The sequence below is a fragment of the Blastocystis hominis genome (assembly GCF_000151665.1).
Source record: "Blastocystis hominis, Singapore isolate B (sub-type 7) whole genome shotgun sequence assembly, scaffold_27".
NCBI lineage: Eukaryota > Bigyra > Opalinata > Blastocystidae > Blastocystis > Blastocystis hominis.
In genome coordinates this window covers 45,631-65,581 of record NW_013171835.1, presented here as the reverse complement: position 1 = coordinate 65,581, position 19,951 = coordinate 45,631, and the positions used below count along the sequence as shown (strand labels likewise).

Below are 19,951 nucleotides of genomic sequence, written 5' to 3'. Positions count from 1 at the left end.
ATGATGATTGTATTGATGATATTGAAGGGCATCCACAGGAAATGATTCATGATCCTCAAGAAAACAATGGGCATAATAATAATAATAACGATGATGATGATGGGGTTGATGAAATCAATATTGAAGAGATCGTGGTTGGTTCTAACTCAATATGCGATGTAGATTGGCTTGTTTGTTAGCAATACAGAGTGAAACAAACAGAACACTTCGTCGATTTCTTTTCCTTCTTTACGGTTTTCTCCTTCTTTGCGATCTTTTCCTTCTTTACGGTCTTCGGTTTTACTTCGACTTCTTCAGCCTTCTTTGTATTTTGTTCTTTACTGGCCTTTTCTTTCTTCACAGGCTTTACTGCCTCCTTTTCTTCTTTAGCAGGCTTCTTTACCTCCTTCTCTTTCTTCACGGGCTTCTTTACCTCCTTCTCTTTCTTCACAGGCTTCTTTACCTCCTTCTCTTTCTTTTCTTCCTCTACCTCGTTTTCTTCTTCCTCATCCCCATCCTCATCCTCATCCTCTTCTTCCTCTTCTTCATTACTCACAATGACCATTTTCGAAGCAGGCTTCTCATAGAACGGAATGCAGAGCGAGTTCGGGATCTACGAATCAACCTTTCCAATCAATCAAACCTTCAACGCCAATCGATTAATATTCTCAGCGTTAATGTACCGATAAACGACGGGTAACACACACAGGATGTTCTCCAAAAGCTCCTGCTCGGAGAAGGACAGCTTTCCCACCTTCACAACGCTGTTCACACCCCAGTTCACAAACATACTTGTGGAAGACAAAGCTTTCTGGATGCTCTCACGCAGTTTCTCGGGAGATTTACTATTAATGCTCACGGGGGTAGGGTGCTTCTTGGAAACCATGCACTTCTTTCCCAAAATAGAAGGCATTAAAGGGATAATGGAGGCATCACACAGAAAACGAGTATACGCCTTGATAAGATCTCTCTTTTGCATATAGCGATCAAATGTCTTTCGCACCTTATCCACAACCACCACCTTTTCCAAGCCAGGAACCGGATTTGCAGAAAGTGCAGTTTTTGTTGTCGTGTCGTTTTTAGAGATAATCAGAATAGCATTGTTTCCATCTTCAACACGGAAAAGAGAGTGCTTTAAAGGGATTATGCAAGGAGTGTCCTTTCGCTCCCCTTTAACAGTATAAGTCACTATCAATTCGACTGACTTGTCATCCTCCAGAATGTTATCAGAATGCGCCTCCAATTCCTTTTCTCCAACAGCTTTTACTACACGGCACGCATCTCTGATTACTTCTTCGGCAATAGATAGAGACTGGTCAAACGACATTCTTTTCCAACGGTTCGTTCGGATTTGTAACCACAAAAAGAAATCTACTCAAAACGGGAATTTGGCGTTTGCAAAAAACAAATCAAAAAGAAACATATAAAAAAAGAGTTTTGCCAATCTACTAATTCTTGCGCGGATAGCCCAATTTTCGCTCCAGTTCCTAGCTATCAAACCATCTTCCATTACCCACTTCCAACTTTTTCTGTGAAGCAGTCTTGTCACGGATCTCTGCATTTTGGTTCGATTTGTGGATATTCTGCATCATGCGACGCATCATTCCCAAGTCAGGTAAAGGAAGACGTTCTCGGATCGGGCGACTATCCTTCACATCGTCTGAAGGAATATCTCTTTTAATCCCTATACACCTCACTGGAAAGAGAGAAACAAACGACGAAGAGGAGAAGGACTTCTTCGACGTGGAGGAGAGTCAGAATAGGAATAGCTGGAATAATCGGAATACGAATAGGAGTCGGAACCCGAATCATACGATGGACTGCGTCTTCTACGTGATCTCTCTTTTCTATACCGGTGCCTGTCGCGTGAACGAGACCGTTTTCTATATTTTGTTGAACCTGCCTTGCTTTTGTCTCTTCTCGATGACTCGTTCATCTCTTGGAATTGAGAATTATGAATTTGCTATGAATTCAAAGCCCTTTGATTCGAAAGCAACAGCTAAAAGAAAATCCTTTCACTCTTTGTTATTCCTATCAGATGGAATCCGATCACAGCGATATTTCTGTAGCTTTGATCGATTATTTAACTTCGGATAACACCATTGTCCTCTTTGAAGGAGATTCGTGTATGTTCACAAGGGTTTTGAATTTTGATACATAGATGATCCGTTTGTTCGTGACTGTAGAGAAAATCACTTTGAGTGTTTCTCCAGCATCGAGGAGTATTTTTCTCTTGTTGATTTTATGCATTAGGGTTCCCTATGCACTCGGTAGTTCGGATTGCCGCATTGAGAATGTCATTGTTTTGGGAAAAATCCCGTCTTCGCTTTCCTTGGCCTTAAATCGTGTTTTTACTCTCAGAGAAACCCCTGATTGCTTTCTTTTCCACATGGACGAATTTCGTAAGATTGCTCTTACCCATCGTCCTTTTTTCGGTAACGAGTATCCTCAACCCCTTCGTGGATCCGATGGTCCGGTACTGAATTGTGATATTGTTTTTTTAACATGAATAGGACACTTTTCCAGGCATTACGATGAAGCGTCGTATTCCGGACATTATCTACCAGACAATGAATTCGCAGCCTTTGCCTCCCTCGATCGCAGAATCATACACCACGCTTGCTCACACGATTCGGGATAACGGGCCGATTCTTGATATCACCAACAGCGATTCGCTTCTCTCCGAACTCTTTCGAATTCCAGTCCGTCGTGCCATCCATGATGACTTGCATTGGCACGCTATCTCCTGGTGGCTGGCCGAGAACTACGAGTTCTTGCTGCTGAACCACATTCAACACATGGACGCTTCGCTTCCCAAAGATCCGTTTTTCGCTCTAAAATCGAAAGCCTTGACCGCTGTCGCTGATCAAATCGAGCCGTTTTTCGCTCCTCTCCTCGCGAGGCTTCGCAGCGAGCCCGCGATCTCGGAGGACGTGTTTGCGTCCGCGCTGCTGACGTTGCTCTGGGGAAACAAGGCGGATTTGAGCATGTCGAGCGGCGTGGTGGAGGGGAAATCGCTACTGCACACGTCGTCGTCGAATTTGATTTTGATTGACCACTCGAAGGAGGCGTGGAGCTTCCTTCAGAGTCACGACGTGCGGGAAATCTCGGTGTTTGCGGATAATTCAGGGCTCGAAATGCTCTGCGATTTTCTGTTTATCACGCTGCTGCTCTCCGCGTTTCCTCATTGCAGCGTGCATTACGTGGTCAAAGCGTCGCCCGTCTTCGTCTCCGATGTGACGCTCGACGATATTCAGCCGGGACTCGACGTGTTGCGTCGGTCACGTGACGCCTGTGCGGGTTCCGCGGGAGTGTGACGCGTAGCGTTGCGATGGATGCTGGATTGCCTTGAGGGCGCGATGCAATCCGGGCGACTCGATGTGAAGGCGTCGGTTTTCCTGTGCTCGGCGCTGCCTGGATGGGAAATGCCCTCGTCGATGCGCGGATTTTTGGCGAAGCAGGACCTTGTGATCACGAAGGGGGACGCGAACTATCGGAGACTCGCGGGGGATTTGCATTGGGAGTACGACGTGGAGCTGAAGCGAGTGCTGCAGTGGGGAGTGAGGCGTGGATGCGAGGTGTAGCTATTTCCCGTGCTCGTTGCTGATGCTTCGCACGTTGAAAAGTAACGTTTTGATGGGCGTCTCGAAGGAATTGCAGGAGAAAGCGCGCGAACGCGATGCGAATTGGGATTGTTCGGGTCAGAACGGAATTATTCAGTTGTATTCGTGTTGTTTTTCTGTTTTTTTGAAACATGAGAAAGGGGGATCGATGAAGGATCGAGTGAATGAATCGCGAGTAGGGAGAGAAAGAATGGGATTAAGGCAACAGTTGAAGAGGATATGGATAGGAATCCAAACACACATTTCAATCACTCCATACTTACAGCCTTTGAATCATTCTCCTCCACACACTATTCACCCATTCTCCTATTCACCCATTTTCCTCTCCATTCCACTCACCTCCACCTCCACCTCACCTCCACCCCACACAGGATTATACAACAAACAACCCAGCTGTAAAACTCATACTCCGAGTCGGTTCTCTTCACGACCTTTTTGTACGCTTTCTCCAAATCCTTCGTCAGCACAATGTACCGATTCTTCCGAATCGCCTGCAGCCCCGCTTCCTGACAAATCGACGCGATATCCGCGCAACTAATCTTCTGCGGCCGATTCACGAACGACTCCAAATCCACCTCCTCGCTCAGATTCATCTTCGCCGTGCAGGCCTGGAAGACCAGTCGCTTCTGCCGTCGGTCCGGAAGCGGGAATTCCACTTTTCGGTCCAATCTTCCGGGTCGCATCAGCGCGGGGTCCAGCATTTCGGGCCGATTGGTGGCCATGATCACCTTCACGTTCGTGGTTTGGTCGAATCCGTCCATCTGCGTCAGCAGTTCCATTAGAATTCTCTGCACTTCGCGATCCCCTCCCATCGAGTCGTTTCGTTTCAACGCCACCGCGTCAATCTACTTGAAACGCCCTCGAAACGCCCACCTCGTCGATGAAGATGATGCACGGCGCGTTTTCTCGCGCTTTGCTGAACACATCGCGTACCATGCGCGGTCCGTCGCCCAGCCATCTTCGCATTACCGTCCCCTCGCTCGCCTACTTCTGCACGAACTCGCTGGCCACCACTTGAATGAAATTCGCCGTCGTTGCGTTCGCCACCGCCTTCGCCAGCATCGTTTTCCCCGTTCCGGGGGGACCGTACATCAGAACCTAGCGCTCAGAGGAGGCAGGCGAGCGTACGCCCCGCGGGGGATCGATTCCGATCTGCGAGAAGATCTCGGGGTGGAGAAGCGGAAGCTCGACGGCTTCGCGGAGCTCCTGCTTCTGCACATCCAGGCCTCCGATGTCCTGGTAGGTCACCGATGGCTTCTCCGTCATGATCTTAATGTCGTTGTCCGCTTGGGGAGGAAGAATGTCCACCACGGCGCTCGAACGGGGATGGACGCAGATGCTGCAGCCAGGCTTGAGCAGATCTTTGTTTAGGGTTCTAGAGTGATAGAGGGAGGGAACCGGTACTCCAATACTGGAGAATACATCGAAGAAGAATCACTGATTTGAATAATGGCGTTCTTGTCGTCTACCATCTCGATAAACTGAGCCACACTGCGGCATCCCTTTGTGATTCGCTTGACATCCTAAAAATAAACCACCCACCCACTGTACTCACTTCCTTCGCGTGAATTAGTTCCTTTCGAAGATTTGCAATATCTGCCCTCAAAAACTCTGACTATGGAATCAAACACACTCTAAGGAAGCGAATACAGTAACCGTTATGCTTTCGAGCTCATCCTCTAGTGATTTTATCTTTCTATATGATTCGAACTCCCCCTAGTACATAATCTGGAAGACAGTCACTTCATACTAAATTCGTTTCGGATTCCATTTCTTTCTGTACGGGCTCAGATTTGGACTTTAATTCAGCGGTTGTCATTTGAAAGGTATGAATTCAATAAGACTTCTAGAATATTACCTAATAACCGCGGTGCCTGTCATTTTTCTTTATACATATTTTTTTAATGGAGATTTCCACAGATTTATTAGCACAAGGAGACGTAACTCTTTTTGAGTGATTTTTGACTGTCTAGTTGAAATCTGCGAAAACCTGCAGAAAGTTGATACTTCGGAAAATATTTAGAATTAAAAAAGCGTTGGAGCATGCCCAAACGATGAAGGGCGCGCTGGAGTGTTCTGTTAGGACACCCACTATTGTGAATCTTTATGATCAGTGTACGCTTTTTCGAAAGGTGCCAATTTCTAGACACAGGAAAAGCTGTCGTGCAGTCTGTTCAAGTGGTGAAAAGTACGGGAGAGGACAATACCTGTTATACCTCTCCTTCCAGTGATTCTGCTCCCAAGAAGGAGTCTTCGGTTGAATCAAAAATGATCGACGACAAGAAGTTTTTCGACTTTGTATTAGATTGTTGTTATGTTCATCTGAAATAACACCTAGCAAAAGAATACAAGGAGAACCAGGCTGATGCGCGTGGCTTTATTAATGGAATCCGTAACTACAAGAGAGAGTTGTCGCATATGTGTGCGGAGTATTCGTCTCTTTTTGAACATGTAAATTATCTGTTCTCGATTGGTAGAAAGAATTAAGCGTGTTTGTTCGAAACACTTCATGGAGTCACAGTCAAACTAATACACTATATTTTGGTAGCATATATGATAACAGCAATAAACGAGCAACACACCGAAATCCTTCTTTGCAGCCATCCATGACACACCGACCACCCAGGCATGCTTTTCCCTTCGTTTACTGCTAGCAGCACTCCGTCATCTGCCGCAACGACACAGTCTTCCCACTTTTGAACACGGCCACCACGTCCCTCTCACTCCCAATCAACGTCACGACGGGTTCTCGGATGGGAATCAGTCCGACGGCTTGTTTCTTCGTTCGCTCACTCTCCTCCGAATCCCTACTTGGCGCAGATCGATGCTGAGCAGTCCGAGCTTCGTCGACAGCACCAAATTCGAATCGAACGCCGTGGAGAACGCGTCGACATACAGCGAAGTCGCTAGATTCGACCCTGCTTTCCGCGCCTACGCAGCTCCAAACTCAGCGCGCAGTTGCACCGCAGCGAGCAATCCTGCCGGTAGTCGAACAGCGAGACGCGTGCGATCGGCCGAACGCGGCTGGTGACGGCGTGATAGCCGACGTTCGTGGTGACGAAGCCCGACGAGGCGCAGCGCATGCCGCGCTCGGCGAAGGAATACTGCTGGTCCACGCTCTGGTTCTCCACGTCGAAGAGGATCCCGCGCGATTTCTTCGTCACCGCGACCACGCGCGAGCCGGCGACGTTGCAGATCAGATGGCGCGCTTTCTCCTGGCAGGGGAGGTAGCAGACGTTCTAGAAAGAAGGAGGCGTGCAGAGCGACGCACCATCATCTGCGCCTTGCTGAGAAGGCGGATCACGTCGAGGTAGAGCGCTTGGCGCTGGTGCGAGGCGACGAGGCAGGCGGGGAGCGCCATGTAGGGGCAGATCGCATCGACGACTTTCCGCTGCGCGATTTGGCGCGTGCAGCAGTCGATGTCGTGATGATAATCAAAGGTGTTGGACAGATAGGCGTCTGGAGGTGAGCCAAACCGACCAGAGAAACAGCAGTCGAGCGGGTTTCCGTTGATCGAGATGCGCAGCGTGCGGTTCGCCTGACGCTGCACCGTGCAACTCGAGTGGTTCCAGTTCCACACGAGCTCGTTATGGCTATAACGAATGTGGTATTTGTGGTGGCCGCAGCTCGACCCATCCAGGCGATCTACGAACGTTTTCAGCGCCTGCTTCCCTCCTTCCTGCTCCCACAAAGTCTGGAGCGAAGGCGGAGAAAACGCCGCTTTGGCTCCCTGCAGGAACCGACTGAAGTAGAGCGAGAGATGCTCGCGCCCCTTCTCCAATTCGCCCGGTCCGAAGGAGACCATCAAGCCGAGCAGGTTCTTCTTCCACTGCTCCAAATAGGAGATCTGGTCCTTCCATCGCCTGCTGACGGACTCGTCCAGAAAGGCGGCGCTCTTCGCCATTTGCTGCTTTAGAATCGAGACGATCGAGTCGATGACGGAGGCTCGGAGAAGATTAACCGCGATAAGCGTGGTCATTTCGACGATGGTGGGCGTTTCGCCGGCGAGAACGAGATGGCTGGTTTCGATGGACTGGTTTTCTAAACGTTCTGCGATCTCCCAGACCCCGAAATCAAAGTTGTGGAGCGCCTTCATTGCGATCTGCAGCAGCGACACGTCCCACATCTCCCACGCGACCAGAACGCAGCCCAGCAACACTTCGAGATGCACCGCGTCCACGTCGCACTCCGAGATGCCCAGCTTTTGCTTCGCTTCTTCCGGGAGATTCAGCCAGTCGGACCGGAAGAGAAGGCAGTTTCGGAGCAGAGTGACGAAAGAGACGATGGGCGCTTGGCGCGAAAGAGAGTAGTCGCGAAGCTGGCGGAGGATTCGGCAGTTTTCCATGCACAGCGAGTACAAAAACTCCCGAAAGCGCAGTCGAAGGTGTGCCGAGACCAAATCGTCGCTGGATGTGATCGAGACCGCCGTCAAGAGATCGAGGAGAGGTCCGTGAGAGTGGCTCAAATACCAAGAGAAGAAGGACGGGAAGAAACTCGTGGAAGGTTCGGTGGAGCGAAGAAGGTTCCTTTGATTCAGTTGGATGATATCGGAAATTCTGCGTAGAGGGATTTTCTGGAAAAGAGGATCCGTGCTTAGGATCGAATGAATCGCAGAATTCGAATTCGAATTGGATTCTGCATTGGAATCCGAGTTCAAACGCGAATCCAAAACCTTAAGCGAACTCGAATGCAGATCGGAATCTCCCAGTACGTGCGCTTTCTGAAGAGAAAGCGCGAGACGGCGGAGAATCACGGAGGCTACAGCGACCGAGCGAGAAATGTAAAGAGAAGAGATGATTCGGCGTGGCAGCGAGAGAAAGACGGAGTGCGAAGGAGTGAGAAACGGGGAGAACTGCGGGTTGGACAGGAAGGAGAAAAGCAGAAAAATGACTTGACTTTCGCCCAGGAACAAAACTGAGGCAGGATGCGAAGGAAAGCAGGAACAGTGCTGGTGATTGTCCAGGAAATAGCGAGAAATCTCCACCGACGGCTTCTACACGATCGAATCGAAAACGATGCTGTACCGGATAGTTTACAGGGTCAGCGATGGAGAACAGACACGAAAACATGTCTCGAAGATCCGATATTGCGGCATAGCAAGTGGCCTGGAGGAGCAAGTCACGCTGATGTCTGGCAATCGTGATTAAATGATCCATGATGGTGTGATACGACGGCGAATGATCTCCTTCCAGCAACACCGATAAAAAGAGGGCGAGCTGGGGATCATGTGCGTATTTCACAATAATTTGGAGCGATTCGTCGACATGTCCTGCCAGCAGGAAATAGACAGCAGCTTTCAGATAATCGTGGCGCGACTGAAGAATAAAAGCGTTCTTCAAGGCGGCCTTTTGATGCTGCTCCTGCGAGAAATCGCGACTAGAAGAATCATTCACACATCACAGATCTACCAGAAGAAATACTGCAGCTTCTCTTGCTTGCTCACCTTGAACAGCATCGCTAGCTGTGGCAATTTCTTCAGAGCTACATAAAACAACGCCACCGAGTAAGGATCTTTGGTGGCCTTGTATTGATTCTAGAACTAAGGAAGCGAAAAACAAAAACATACCACGGCGATTTTCAATGCAAATTTGGTATACATGCTCTGACTCCGACACCATATAACAAGTCCAGAACCTCTTATATCTTCCCATGTGATGTGCTGCATCATATCCTCATCTTCTCGAATCGTAACCGTCGGCGTCTCGGGCACAAACGTGAAATGAGTGCGGTTGCTCGTGAAGGTAAACAGCGATCGATAGCGCTCGGAACAAGCAGTAAGGCCATCCGACGGATTGCAGTTTAGTGGCGGCGAAACAACCGATGAAGCAGGGGAACGAGGGGATCTGGGAGACAGTGGAGAGGAGGTGGAGGGCGATGAGGCGGCGAGGGGAGTGGTGGACACGCCAAGACGCGCTTTTGCCAAGATCGTGAGGGCTTCATTCACCAAAGTGTCCTTGCTATTCGAAAAGGAGGCAAAGAGAAGAGCAGAGGATGGGATCGAATCGATTGGCAGAAGGCGATTGACGACTAATTGAAGTGTAAGCAAGTACTGCAATGCGTTTTCGTCCAGATCCATCGTCTGAATCGCCTTCTTCCTCCACAGCAGAATCCGAAGAATCGTTCGGATCCGTTCCGTTTCTTCTTCGTCCCATTCAGCAATCTGAACATACTGGAAGGCTTGATCGAGCTGAATCAGCTCGGGTTCCGAAATCGGATCTCCGCATTCTGCATCCAAACACTTGCGAACTTCCACGACCTCCTTGACTTTCTCCTCTTCTTCACACCATCTCCAGCTCTGCTTCAGTCGCAATCGAATCGGATTGACTCCTTTCCACGCCATTTTGAACAACGCTTCCAAATGATCGACGGCTCGCAGAAGAATGAGCGAGACGCTGGCCGAAGAGGAGAGCTCCAGCACCGACATGTCCATCAGTGCTTGCAGTCGGACCAGTGAGCAGCGCGTGATCCATTTCTGGCCATCGCGGAGAGGTTTCTTCAATCGAACTGTATACGGAGAACTCCAAATCCCATCGGGCGTTACAGCCACAATGCGGCCAACCAGATCGAATCCAATGGAGAGAATGGGGCGTGCGAAGGAGGAGAGTCCGACGTATTCGAACTGTCCGTGACTTTTAATATACACGTAGAGAAACGCGTTCACCACCACCACCACCATCCGTCCCGAGTTATTCACGGCCAGGTTCCAAGTGAGTTGGCCTGATGCTGTTATGGGGATGACGATTTCCTGGCGGAGTTCGAGGGTCGAGACGGTGGTGGTCCAGTCATAAATATTTAGGACGATCGAATTGCCATCCTTCTCTCTCAGGGCAATCAGCTCCTCATCGGTTAGATGAACCTTTCGAATTCCCTCCACCACGAGGGAGCGTTGAAGCTTCATTTCGGACTGCCGAATCTCGTAGAAACAGAGAATAGGGGCGTTGTAATCGATGCAGATCGAGTTGCTCCAAGCCTGGGGATGGTGCAAACCTTTCGAACTAAAGGGAACGGGCAGGGGATGGTTCAAGTCTTCTATCAAGACGAACTGATCGTTGCACACATAGGATAGGCCTGGAGTTTCCTTCTCCATCATGTGGACATCGGAGACCTCTCCCTCTACAAACAGAATCGGCTTTCCTAATCGCTCAAAGACAATCAGCGATCGAAACCTTTGACAGAATGAACACGAAGACCGCTGGAAGTGATAAAGCAAAAGAAGGAGCCGCGAGACATCACGCTTTCAGGCAGAACATTATTAGGAAGCGAAAACTTGGATTCCAGCTTGAACAAGGTTCCCTACACGTCTCAGCCACCCAACTGGATCCAACGTTTCGTTTCCAAAGGTCCACTTGGTGCGTGGAGTCAACGGTAGCAAGATAGAACTGTCCGGTTTGAAAAAGGGCCGCTCCTTGAAACGGGGAAATGGATCCAAGCCGATAGGAATTCTCAGCAATCACGGACTCTGGGAGATACTTCTCGGGCCCAGAATACATGATTACCTTGATTGTCCCCGTCGGATCCAGAACGGTCGAGATGCTTTTGACTTTTCCCGTTTTCAAAACTAGGAATCAGCAAAGCGATGGATCCAATCGTACACTCCAAAGAGCCTGAAATGAACGTGATCATTAGAACGTGATTTGCGAGTTGGAGCGATCCTGAACTTTCGTTCACCTGGGGAAAGGGATAGATTTGGAGTGAGGGGATTGCAAACGATTTCGAAGGTCGGTGCTCGAACCGCCAGTAGAAAAATCCACTGTTTATGTAGCAGATGAGATATTGTGAGTTGGTAGGGAAATCGAAGAACGTGGACTGGTACGAATTTGGCGAATGTCGGTGACCTTGCAGGAAAACATCGCTCTGCAAGGTAGCGCGCACCTTTGCGTTGTCTCCCACGCGATCATCGGGTTCGTTTTCATCACCTTCGCCATTTCCATTGCTACCACCCTTTTCATTGCTATTGCCATTGCCATTGCCATTTCCTTTTCCATTTCCATTACCATATTCTCTTCCAAAACCACAGCCACCTATGTCACAAAAGATTAAAAAACGACCTACACAAAGAAGGTTCCCAGAACGTTTCAACTGTACAAACGGGAGGATACAAATAGGCCCAGTTAACTGCCCATAGCGTTTGCGAACTAATCGGCGAAGGCGACAGAGAAAACGCATAACGTGCTCGGAATTGGAGTTCCGAAAAAATCGAATTCTCTTCATACACAACAATTTTCCCATCCCGATTTACCGTTATTAGCACTGCAGGCGAGAGATCTCGACAAGGCATCCATTGAGCATAGACAATTGGAACGAGAGGCGCCTCCGTATCCAAAAGAAATAGGAACTCCAATTTGCTATTCTGACAATACCAAACAGTTACAATCGGACTCGACTCATTCAAGGACGCAAAGAATCGACCATCACAAGAAAGAGAGACTGCAATAACAGGAGATGGCTGCGGCTGCTCAAAAACTGGCTTGAAATGAATCGCCCCAGAAGAATCTCCTAACTCGGTTTCACGCTTAAGAACCGTGAGACAGTTTCCACCAACTACAAGAAGCGAAGAGTCACTGCTCCAACTTATGAAGCTCGCTCCTCCCTTTATGCCACATACACCACGACAATCCCACTACACATAACAGGAACCAACACATTGGAAACCTTAAAAGATTCAAAAGTCGGTGCCAAGCTCATGAGCGATAGTGGTGCGAATACAGTGAGAATGGCTCCACAGGCGACAATAAACTCACCACGCTCACAAAAGGCTGTAACACTCGACTTGCACCACCTGATCGATGTAATTTCTTCTTCTCTATAGGGATTCTTGATGATTTGGTGCAGCGTGAGTAACCCTTCTTTTAGCAGTGATGGATCGACCGTCATAACCGACTTATATATGCAAATAACATTGGATCGAGCACAAAGAAGCCACTTGAAGTTTCTAAAGACACAGATGTCACAGACATCATAGCAGTCACAACTCGGAAGCTGCGACGCTACCAAAGATAGTGGAATCGAATCCACAAGTGACATGATTGTTTTTGATCAAACAAACAGAACAAACAAACAAATTATATTTCTTTTACCGTAGGCTTCCCCTCCTGAATACGGATCAGATTGTTCTACGCTAGTAATCTTCCCTCTATCTTACATAGTGCAAAGGAGCTGTGCACGTCTTTTTTCGGTTCCGACTATTCCTAATCCCATCTCCTCTCTCCTACATAATCTTCGGACAATCATCCCTGTAATGATTTCCTCGACATCTACATCTCCCACAGAAAACGGAATTCCCACTCTTTGCACTCATACGCTGGCCCCACATCGGCTCTGTACGGACAAACATCAATGAAGTGGTCTCCCTGGCATCGACTGCAAATGGACTTCTTCTGCGTGTTATCGCATTTGTGGGACCAATGTCCATTTCGATCGCATCGGATACAGCAGAAATTCCGCGGTGGCCTGCTCTTTACTCTCCCCCGCCTCGCCTACTTCTCGCTGTCGTCTTCTCGGTAATACGCCTGATCTTCGCAGCGCGATTCGAAGGAAACGGCGCTGGAAGCGGCGCTGGAAGCGGGCGGCAGCTGCATGTTGACTGTGGAGACGTTGTCTAGCGATCACCGAAGCGAACCGATCCAACCCTGATCGATTTTGCCGATGGAAGGGATCATCAGGTCGATTTTAAACGACTCGTTGGTGGAATAGTCGATGTTTCGACTCATTGGAACTACGAGGATAGGCGATTTCTGCTCCAAAACCCACTTCGGAAGGTGGCGAAGTTCGAAGCCACCAATTCTTCGCGGTCTCCGGGGCGATTTCGCTGCCAGAACTTGATATAGTTGTCATCTCTGGATGAGAAAAGGCAGAGAGAAGGAACCCTAACGAGACCATCGCGAGCGAGAGCGGAGAGAAGCAGATGTCTTTGATGGATCTGTCGTGTGCCTTGGTCGCCGTGTAGAGCGGCAATTCGTTGCTACCGCTTAGAAAGCACGTGCAGACTCACTAGATCGACCAGTAGTTCAAATGGCCGTTATAGTCGCCGGACACAAACACCGTTCCATCCTCGGGACTGAAAGCCAACGCCGTTATGTCGTAGTTGTGCCCTCGGAAGTTGCGAAGCTGGCAGAAGGTGCGTGCGTCGTATCTACACCTCAACGGACCGCCACAGACGCACAGGCGGATTGTGCGGCCCTTCCCCGCGGTTATGAAGTAATTCTCGTTGGTGGGACAGAACCGCACGACGTTGATCTGCTCGTCGTTGTCCGTTCTAGCGATCAACCCTCTCATGAGGACGTACAGACGCTTCAGGGACTTTCGAGTGCGGAGGTCCCACACGCCGACCGAACCGTCTTTGCATCCGCTGAGAACCAGGCTGCCCACACCGCTGGCATCCACAGAAGTGACGCTGTTCTGCAGTTCTACAATGAAGGAAGGAAAGGCACGCGTACCGCCGAGATTGCGCTCGAATGTGATTTCATTGGCTGCAATTTTCCACACTTTGATATATTTGTTGTCGCCTCCCGTGATGACATAGTTGTCTCGAGCCGAAATGGCACAAGCTAGAATGCTTTCTTGGTCATTTTTAAGAGGGCAGCTTTCTGTAAGAGCTTTTGTCAGGTAAAAGACATTTCCATTATCTCCCGCTGCAATAATAAATTGGCCATCATGACTAAGTCGCATACAGTTAATAGAGGTATTCGACACGCTCTTTCGGCCCTTATGTGTGTAAGTTACAGCATCCCACTTTACTAACGTTCCATTGTTAAGGGAAGTCACAACAAAATCACTGTCTGGAAACCACACTGCAGACGTGGGTGTTGCCTTTTCTCGATAACGCATGCTTCGCTTGATAACGAAACGGTTGCAAATGTTGGATGCCGGAACCATTTTCATAGCGAATGGAGGAAGGATTCGATCATAATACAAGTGGTGAGGAAGAAACTCATTCAGCTGCCCATAAGATCTTGGAACATGTTGGTACATCATGTAGCTGAGAAATAAACAAGAAAAAACAAGTCATACTTGATCATACCACGAACTCCGTCACAATAAGCATTTTGAATTCCTTCTTGATTTGACATGCTATATGAACAAGTTCTAAGTCAAGAAAGCAATCCCCAAAGAAGGCAAAAAATGAAATGTGCAATGCAGACTTGAATCCAATCAGTTGGTAAGGATTTTGAATCGAAATAGGAATGTACAAATTATGGAAACTATTGCACTTTGTGTGACAGGGACATTGCAATTCGAGTGTAAAGGGCAGAAGAATAAGTACCATAAAGCAAAATCTATTTCACGGATGGCAATTGTGTTTATGTTTACTCTTTCGAAAAGTACTTCATGTGGAAAAGTACAGTACAGTAACGAGCAGATTGATCATAATATATAAACCTATATATCCATAGGATTTTATCCCTTCTCAAGTCCTTGTCTCAGACTCAAGTTGATAGTAAAACCAGCAGGTAAGCAAAAAGGCAGGCAGGCAGGCAGGCAGGCAGGCAGGCAATCAGACAAACAAATTAGTAAGTACGTAAGCAGCCAGCCACCCAGCCACCCAGCCAGCCACCCAGCCAATAATACTATTTACCAACTCGCTCTCTATTTTCTTGTTTCTTCTCTCCAAACACACCCCTAATCAAATACTACACGTACTACACCCCCTTCTATCTCTCTTAATCCTTTATTTGCTTTCGTTTGAGAAGGCGATAAAAGCGGGAATTTCGGATATTCAGCGGGTAGTTCACTTTATCCTACTGATCTTCTTATGTTGTCGGTTCGGAACCTTCGGAAGACATTCACTGATGCAACAGAATCATCAGGGGTCGAGTTTAGGTAAAGAGAGGAGTTTTGAAATGATTGGTAGTTTATCGATGAACGGTGAAGTAATGATGTCAACAATAAAGCAAATGAGCAACGAGGGAGTTTTTCTATCTTCTTTAGGCCGCTGTTGGAATGGTTTTAATATTTTGGATGGAGATCCACTAAAGTATCAAATATACACTTATGAAGTATCTTTCCCTTGGTTAATAAAAGTGTAGCAATGTAATGCTGTTGTGACTTCCTGCTGTGGAAAGTACCTCCTGGTTGGACTAGCAAACCATTCGATTCCGGTCGGAAAAATCAAGGCACAGGTGTAGAGTGGTGAAAGGTGTTGATTGTAGTTGTTTTCTCTTCGTGATTTTCTGGAATCTGAGTTTTCAAAGCTAAACATTCAAAGTGTATGACCTTAGTTGAAAGATCTTTGTTTGATGGAACCACATTTGCAAAATATTAACTTTGTATAACTGTAAAACGAAATAGCGAATCGCGGCGAAACAGAGATTTCATTTCTGTTTCACTTGTTCCCAACAAAGCGAGTGAATGGAACAGAGTGAGAGCTCCAAGTAGACACTAAAGTTGTGTTTAAATACTATTCGGATCCAAAATGGTTTTACATGGGAGTTTCATTCATACCTAAAGGAAATGCATCCAAAAAAGCGTATTTGTAAAGTAGATATGTCGTCGGTAGGTTCTTGATTTTGTTTTATAATCATCATAGAATTGTGAGGCGAAATAATTTGAAGATTATGGCGTAGATGAAGCGAACCGTTCCAGGCTTGTTGAATTTTACAAGCAATACAACCCCGAGAAGCTGAACATGGTGGATCAGATTCTGAGTGCCTACGCTGTAGATTCTCTTGTGAGGACTTAACTTGTAGGGAAGAGAGGAGCAGTTGTTCAGTGAGCTTGAGGCAAGGTATGGACCTGCAAAAAAGAGCTCTACCCCTGCCGCTTCTACGCCTAAGAGTCCCAAGCCTCGTGTGGCAAAGTCTCGTAGGTGTTTTGCTTTTTCGCTTGGAAATATCTCACGCTGGCTATAGAGACTGCGGGAGATTATTTTGGTCAGGATAATCCTGTGATTCGTGAAATCACTCAGCGTGTGCAGAGAATGTACGAATACATGCGATTGTGGACTGACTCTTCAGTTATTCCGAAAAGATGCGACCCATCGAAGAAACTTACATGTACGACAAGTTTTACGAGACCCTCATGAACGATGTGGACTTTGAGGCGAAGCCGATGGTGCTTCTGATTGGTCAGTACTCCGTCGGTAAAACTTCCTTCATTCGCTACCTGCTTGAATGCGACTACCAGGGAATGCGTGTAGGACCGGAGCCCACCACGGACAAATTTATCTCTGTGATGTACGGAGACACGGAGCGTGTGATTCCGGGAAATGCTGCTGCCGTGTCCGCGGACCTTCCGTTCAATTCTCTGCAGCAATTCGGCTCTGGCTTCCTCAACCGCTTCGAGGTGGTGCAGGTTCCCTCTCCCGTGCTGCGGTCGATCACATTCATCGATACGCCCGGTGTCTTATCGGGAGAGAAGCAGCGATTGAACCGAACGTACGACTTCGCGGAGGTGATCCATTACTTCGCGGACCGTGCAGATCGAATTCTGATCCTGTTCGACGCCCACAAGCTCGATATTAGTGATGAAATGAAGGCTGCCATTGAGGCGCTGCATGTAGTGGACGGGGAGCGAGATCGAGTCTGTAGGGCAACGACGATAAGATCCGCGTGGTGCTGAACAAGGCCGATAGTGTGGAGAAGCAGCAGCTGATGCGAATGTAGAGCAGGAGGGGAGGCGTTAGGATCTAGTTATGGAGCGCTGATGTGGTCTCTGGGCCGCGTGATCAAGAACCCGGAGGTCACGCGTGTGTACCTCGGCTCCTTCTGGGACCAGCCGCTGCGGTACGACTATTTCAAGGATTTGTTTGCCGTGGAGCAGATGGATCTCTTTGCCGATCTCCGCGGCCTGCCCGGCAATTGCTTGCTTCGCAAAATCAACGACCTGGTGCGTCGTGCTCGCGTGTCGAAGGCCCACGCGCTGCTGCTGTCGTATCTCCGAAAGCAGATTCCCAAGATGTTCGGCAAGGTGCGAATGGATGCGACTTCTGACCCGTAGCAAAAGAAGCAGCAGGAGCTGCTGGACCAGATGCCCGAAATCTTCCAGATGATCCAAACGGAGTACCGTCTTCCGCCCAGTGCGTGCTGCGTGCGGTGAGCTGACGCGTAGGCGATTTCCCCAATCTGGACCGATTCCTGCAAGTCGTGGCCAACATGGATTTCAGCACGTTCCCCAAATACAAGCCCGAGTTGTTCGACGCGTTGGACGAGGTCTTGGCTCACGATATCCCCGAGGTGATGAACATGCTTCCCAAGCCGCAGCAAGGCGAGGAGGACGAGAACCCCCAGGCAGAGAATCCCTTCGCCGAGGTGGAGCTCGAGAAGGGAGTCGCTACTTGGCGCATCACCCAGGCTCACAAGCAGGAGTGCGATAATGTGTTTGCTACGCTCAAGCAGAACAATGGAAAGGCTTCTGGAAGCGCTGTGAAGGCGGTTTTGATGAAGAGTGACTTGGAGATGAACGATCTCCGCAAGATCTGGGAGCTGGCCGATATTGATGCAGATGGAAAGATGGACGCTGGAGAATTTGCTGTTGCCATGTGGCTAGTGAACGAAAAGATGGCTGGAAAGCCGCTTCCCGATGTTCTGCCTGAGGACCTCATTCCTCCTAGCAAGAGATCAACTCATGTTTTCTAATTTGGAATGAGTCGCCATGTGCCGTGTTTGTTGGCAAAGTCGTTTGATGCATTTCACTGAAATCACTCTGATACTCTTTTTTGCTGTCTCCTTTTGTTTGGCATGGAGACAATTGGTGAAAGTGAACCATAGCAAGGGGAATGTGGATGGTCTTTTTGTTCAGAAAGCGGATACTGTGAAATGGTATTACAATCATTTTGAAACAAAGTAGGAGTCTCTTTTTCTCGTAATGGTTAGAGTGTTTAGAGAAGACATACTACGAGAGTCTAGTAATGGTAATATGGTAGCTCGGTAATATGTGAATATAATGGGTAGGCAAATAGTGAGAATATCAGAGATGGCACCATTTTTAAGCATTCTTCAGAAACTCAACAATCCTTTATTATTGACAACACGAATGACCATGGAGATGACGGAAGAGGCATAGAGGATAAAAGTAACGGTGCAAATGTTGTTAACAAGAATTCGAACGTGGAAGATGTAAATGAGAGGAGTGATGGAGTACCGAGTAATCCTATTTCAGAGAACAAGGCTTCACTGGCAACTATTCCTTCAGTGAATAAGCATGAAGAGATATTCGATAAAGCGAGTGTGGAGGCGTCACCGTCTGCTGACAGTGAAGATGCGAGTGGTAGTGTTGAAAAGGAAAAGCAAGGAAGTGAGAATGAGCATAGAGAGGGAGTAGCTGGTGAGGTAGATGATATTAGTGAAGCGAGTGAAGCGAGTGAATCGAGTGAGGGGAATGAATCGAATGAGTCGAATAAATCGAATGAATCGAATGAAGGCAATGAAGGCAATGAAGGCAATGAAGGCAATGAAGGCAATGAAGGCAATGAATCGAGTGAAGCGAATGAAGGAAATGAATCGAACGAAGCGAGTGAATCGAATGAAGGCAATGAAGGCAATGAATCGAGTGAAGCGAATGACTCCAATGACTCCAATGACTCCAATGACTCCAATGAATCGAACGAAGCGAGTGAATCGAATGAAGGCAACGAAGGCAACGAAGGAAATGAAGGAAATGAATCGAACGAAGCGAATGAATCGAACGAAGCGAATGAATCGAACGAAGCGAGTGAATCGAACGAAGCGAGTGAATCGAACGAAGCGAGTGAATCAAATGAATCCAACGAAGGAAATGAATCGAACGAAGCGAGTGAGGGGAATGAATCCAATGAAGGAAATGAATCGAATGAATCGAATGAATCGAACGAAGCGAGTGAATCGAATGAATTGAATGAAGGAAATGAAGCAAGTGAATCGAATGAATCCAACGACTCCAACGAATCTACAACAGACAATGAAGATCTTGACGATGAATTATTCAATCCTTCCTCTGTATCCACCCTGGAGCCCCTGATGTTTGCCACTGCCCGTGCTGCTCATTGGCGAGGCCGAAAAGTATCTCCCTATCTTCGTGTGATCCAAGTTCCGGAACTCTCTCCTGTCGCAATTAACCGCCAACAAACCCTGTTTAACGCATTCCTCAAGCAGTTTTCAGCGAACCAAACGTACCACAGAAAAATAGGCCGCGTCGTTATTTACAAAATCCACAAAGATGCCGGTCTCGGAAACATGATTCGCGGATATATCACTGCGATGGCTGTCGCCATTCTCACCAACCGAGCAATTCAAAGTATGTAGAGAGTGGCGACATTCAATCGTAGTAAAAGCTCCCAGAGATTTCTTCTTTCACTATTTCATCCCTCCTTTCCCCAAGGAATTTAGAGCACGTTCTTGTGTTTGCTTTCTTTTGATCGATTAGCCACGCACAGT

General features: G+C 48.0%; 8 protein-coding genes; 4 read left to right on the top strand and 4 right to left on the bottom strand.

The window, feature by feature from the left end:
* Window positions 1–175: 175 nt before the first annotated feature.
* Window positions 176–1,306, bottom strand: GSBLH_T00003168001 (uncharacterized protein; the record flags this gene model as incomplete). Its single annotated transcript, XM_013041863.1, has 2 exons — window positions 176–592; window positions 623–1,306. 2 exons carry the CDS (start codon window positions 1,304–1,306, stop codon window positions 176–178), a joined length of 1,101 nt encoding a protein of 366 aa, XP_012897317.1.
* Window positions 1,307–2,513: 1,207 nt separating this feature from the next.
* GSBLH_T00003167001 (uncharacterized protein) lies at window positions 2,514–3,802 on the top strand (the record flags this gene model as incomplete). The annotated part of the gene is made up of 4 exons (XM_013041862.1): window positions 2,514–3,273; window positions 3,304–3,532; window positions 3,564–3,762; window positions 3,788–3,802. The coding sequence occupies 4 exons, from the start codon at window positions 2,514–2,516 to the stop codon at window positions 3,800–3,802; spliced, it is 1,203 nt and encodes a 400-aa protein (XP_012897316.1).
* A 135-nt stretch (window positions 3,803–3,937) lies between these two features.
* GSBLH_T00003166001 (uncharacterized protein) lies at window positions 3,938–5,125 on the bottom strand (the record flags this gene model as incomplete). XM_013041861.1 has 5 exons in its annotated part: window positions 5,007–5,125; window positions 4,731–4,977; window positions 4,591–4,700; window positions 4,476–4,560; window positions 3,938–4,447 (listed from the first exon to the last, which is right to left on the bottom strand). The coding sequence occupies exons 1-5, from the start codon at window positions 5,072–5,074 to the stop codon at window positions 3,938–3,940; spliced, it is 1,020 nt and encodes a 339-aa protein (XP_012897315.1). The 5' UTR covers window positions 5,075–5,125.
* A 583-nt stretch (window positions 5,126–5,708) lies between these two features.
* Window positions 5,709–6,089, top strand: GSBLH_T00003165001 (uncharacterized protein; the record flags this gene model as incomplete). Its single annotated transcript, XM_013041860.1, has 2 exons — window positions 5,709–5,910; window positions 5,941–6,089. The coding sequence occupies 2 exons, from the start codon at window positions 5,709–5,711 to the stop codon at window positions 6,087–6,089; spliced, it is 351 nt and encodes a 116-aa protein (XP_012897314.1).
* A 273-nt stretch (window positions 6,090–6,362) lies between these two features.
* GSBLH_T00006602001 (uncharacterized protein) lies at window positions 6,363–11,533 on the bottom strand (the record flags this gene model as incomplete). The annotated part of the gene is made up of 11 exons (XM_013041859.1): window positions 6,363–6,508; window positions 6,538–6,841; window positions 6,874–8,322; window positions 8,365–8,595; window positions 8,627–8,978; window positions 9,011–9,135; window positions 9,169–10,715; window positions 10,769–10,895; window positions 10,928–11,160; window positions 11,195–11,456; window positions 11,519–11,533. The coding sequence occupies 11 exons, from the start codon at window positions 11,531–11,533 to the stop codon at window positions 6,363–6,365; spliced, it is 4,791 nt and encodes a 1,596-aa protein (XP_012897313.1).
* Window positions 11,534–13,207: 1,674 nt separating this feature from the next.
* Window positions 13,208–14,671, bottom strand: GSBLH_T00006601001 (uncharacterized protein; the record flags this gene model as incomplete). Its single annotated transcript, XM_013041858.1, has 7 exons — window positions 13,208–13,317; window positions 13,349–13,563; window positions 13,594–13,734; window positions 13,765–13,857; window positions 13,888–14,008; window positions 14,039–14,580; window positions 14,613–14,671. 7 exons carry the CDS (start codon window positions 14,669–14,671, stop codon window positions 13,208–13,210), a joined length of 1,281 nt encoding a protein of 426 aa, XP_012897312.1.
* Window positions 14,672–16,171: 1,500 nt separating this feature from the next.
* On the top strand, window positions 16,172–18,175 carry GSBLH_T00003164001 (uncharacterized protein; the record flags this gene model as incomplete). XM_013041857.1 has 8 exons in its annotated part: window positions 16,172–16,257; window positions 16,289–16,403; window positions 16,451–16,520; window positions 16,556–17,096; window positions 17,129–17,199; window positions 17,231–17,507; window positions 17,538–17,616; window positions 17,649–18,175. The coding sequence occupies exons 1-8, from the start codon at window positions 16,228–16,230 to the stop codon at window positions 18,173–18,175; spliced, it is 1,710 nt and encodes a 569-aa protein (XP_012897311.1). The 5' UTR covers window positions 16,172–16,227.
* Window positions 18,176–18,926: 751 nt separating this feature from the next.
* On the top strand, window positions 18,927–19,412 carry GSBLH_T00003163001 (uncharacterized protein; the record flags this gene model as incomplete). Its single annotated transcript, XM_013041856.1, has 1 exon — window positions 18,927–19,412. One exon carries the CDS (start codon window positions 18,927–18,929, stop codon window positions 19,410–19,412), a length of 486 nt encoding a protein of 161 aa, XP_012897310.1.
* Between the last annotated feature and the right edge of the window lie 539 nt (window positions 19,413–19,951).